Source organism: Bidens hawaiensis, unplaced genomic scaffold (assembly GCF_021521415.1).
Source record: "Bidens hawaiensis isolate Kalapana, Puna unplaced genomic scaffold, B.hawaiensis_p1.1 tig00039587_1, whole genome shotgun sequence".
Taxonomy (NCBI): domain Eukaryota; kingdom Viridiplantae; phylum Streptophyta; class Magnoliopsida; order Asterales; family Asteraceae; genus Bidens; species Bidens hawaiensis.
In genome coordinates, this window is record NW_027505616.1 from 14,653 (window position 1) to 17,618 (window position 2,966).

General features: G+C 38.6%; 1 protein-coding gene across 1 annotated transcript; it reads left to right on the plus strand.

The window, feature by feature from the left end:
* The first annotated feature begins 1,299 nt into the window (after positions 1–1,299).
* LOC143614307 (uncharacterized) lies at positions 1,300–2,407 on the plus strand. The gene is made up of 2 exons (XM_077087786.1): positions 1,300–1,637; positions 2,272–2,407. The coding sequence occupies exons 1-2, from the start codon at positions 1,300–1,302 to the stop codon at positions 2,405–2,407; spliced, it is 474 nt and encodes a 157-aa protein (XP_076943901.1).
* The last annotated feature ends 559 nt before the right edge of the window (positions 2,408–2,966 follow it).

The window sequence follows — 2,966 nt, forward strand, 5'->3', positions numbered from 1 at the left end:
TTTTTTTCCTTTGATCTAAACAAGATCAAGGGTTTTTTCCTCGCAACAAATCACGGTGTTCATCTCTATTTCCTTCATATATTCGATGTTATCATTTTAGCACTAAACCTCACTTAACTGATTTGGATACATTATCCTTAGCAGATTTTTGTCCAAAACACCCAGGATAGTCCTGCCAATTTCGGAAGTAGCCCCCAATAGCCGCAAGTTCTCGAGATTCGCACCTCCTATATGTGATTCCGAGATCCCGAAGCGATTCCAGACTCCAAGCATGATGGAACCACAGATCCTAAAGAGCATGTCGCCTAAGGATGGAGATCAACCTCATACCTTAGAACCTCAAATAAGCATGTTTGTGCAAAGGCTTTGGCTCAACCCTGACCAAAGCCGCGTTAATATGGCTCTAAAGTGTCCCTCCTTTCTCTACTAAATCTTTTGCTCATTTAGTTAACCTGTTTAATAACCAATTATCTTGCAACAGAAGTTTTAAAAGATTAACTAACTTATATAGAGTAACACAGGGTAATGATGAATCCCTTAGGGATTATGTCAGCAATTCAGCAAATAAGCTCTAGAGATCCGCAACCAAGATGTTGCAACGACTGTACAAGCTTTCAAAATGGGTCTCAAGAAGGATACCTCTTTCTAAGAAGATCTTGTCATGAATCCCTGCAGGAATCTGGAGAGAGAAAGGTATAGGGTTCTAAGGTTCATTAGGCTGGAAGAAGACAAGATGATTCAGCTAAGGTTGAATGGCTCAAACACCTACAACCATCTAAACAGGAAGTCGGATTCCCCATCATCTAAACCATATTGATCCAAACCATATTCCAGGAATGATGGGGTCAATATGGTAGATAATGATGAGAATGACGGATAGAATCCTAACTTACATGACTATTGTTTTTCAGTTGATATTCATGGATTAATATGTGTTATTCAGGATCTAGGTGAAAAGGCAAGATGGCCTCGAAGGAATGAGAATAATGGTGCATGGAAAGACAAGTCCAAATGGTGCGCTTTTCATGAAGATATTAGTCACGTAATGGATGAGTGCATTGCTCTAAAAAGGAAAATCAACTACCTACTCAGCAAAGGTCACTTAAAAGAGTTGCTAGGAAAGAAGAGTCAAAACCAGGACCCCGAGCAATATCCCAAAGGGCAGAATCTCCATAACCGGGCGCTTTGATTGTAAATGTTATCTTTGGAGGATCAGATATATGCGGAACATCCTATTCAGCAGCTATAAGGAATACCAAAATAACCAAAGCATAAACTACTGAGGGACCAACTAAGACAATGACATTGCCCAAAGAATATAGAGTCGCATTTGATGGTGAGGACATGAACAATATTCAGGATCCACATCACGATGGTCTGGTCATAACCCTTTATATTTCTAATTTTTTTGTACGCAGGATCATAGTGGACAATGGAAGTTCAGTAAATATCATCCAACTGGACATCCTAAACAGGATGATTATTACGGAATCCGTGATTATATCGAAGTCTCCGGTCTTGGTGGGATATAGCGGGGAGGCCAAGAGCATAGTAGGAGAGATCAAGCTTCCAGTTTACGATGAGGGAGTAAACTCTATCCATAAATTCTATGTTATTGATGCGTTAACCTCTTTAATGTTATCTTAGACAGGCCTTAGATCCATGATATGAAGGTTGTACCCTTAACCTACCATTAATGCACAAACTTCTGACACCTTGGGGGATTGTCAAGATTCAAATTAATGCATTAACCTCTTTTATGCCTCTTCAATGAAACCAACGGCTAAACCAACTCAAGCATAGCAATCAAATAATAAAATGCTTGATGTTTTGGAAGTAGTTGAACAAGAGGTCAAAAAATTACTATTAGTTTATTAGGATCCTGACATCAAAGTGTTGATAGGAACTGGGGTTCTTCAAGAAATTGAAGATCACTTGGTCTAGTTCCTTAAAAGCATAACATTTACTTTTGAAGTAAAGTTCCCAAGATGGTTAGCCAACGCGGTGGTAGTCTAGAAAAAAATTGCAATTGGAGGGTTTGTGTCGACTACACGGAATTCAACAAAGCTTGACCCAAAGATCCTTCCCTATTTCCACACATAGACTCCATGGTGGATGCAACTGCTGGACATGAAATGTTGACCTTTATTAACTCCTCTTCGGGATCCCAGCAAATCCAAATGGAATTGTCAGACCAAGAAGACACAAAATTCATTACTCTAACATGTATATAATGTTACACTGCAATGCCTTTTGGTTTGAAAAATGCAGGTGCCACCTACCAAAGATTGGTCAACATGATGTTCAAAGAGCAAATGGGGGAAACCATGGAAGTATACATCGATTACATGATGGTAAAATCAAGGAAATCAGTGGATTACCTCCACGATATTCAGGAAGCCTTTGACATTCTTAAAAATATAATATGAAGTTAAACCCCTACAAGTGCCACTTTAGAGTGGGGTCAGACAAATTTATGGATTACATGGTCACCAAAAGGGGGATAGAAGCAAATCCGGAGCATATCAAAGCCATCATGAACCTGAAGGTACCGGCTAACGTGAAGAATGTCCAATGGTTGACTGGCAGGATCGCAACCTTAAACAGATTTATTTCAAGATTGTCATAAATGTGTAAGGATTTCTACCATATCTTGAAAAAGAACAAGGCGTTTTAATGGAGTCAGAAACATGATAAGGTGCTTGATGACTTGAAACTATGCCTTTCATCAGCACAATTACTAATGAAGCTTGAAGATGGCGAGCCATTATTCCTCTATCTTGCGATAAGTACATACACAAAGGGAAACAACATCCTATCTACTATGTAAGTAAAGTCTACTTGATGTTAAAACCAGGTATTCTATTTTAGAAAAGTTAATTTTAGCTTTAGTTATGGCATCTACCAAGTTAAGACAATTTTGAGATGCATACTATTTTTGTTGAAGCTAATTATCATGTTAAAAA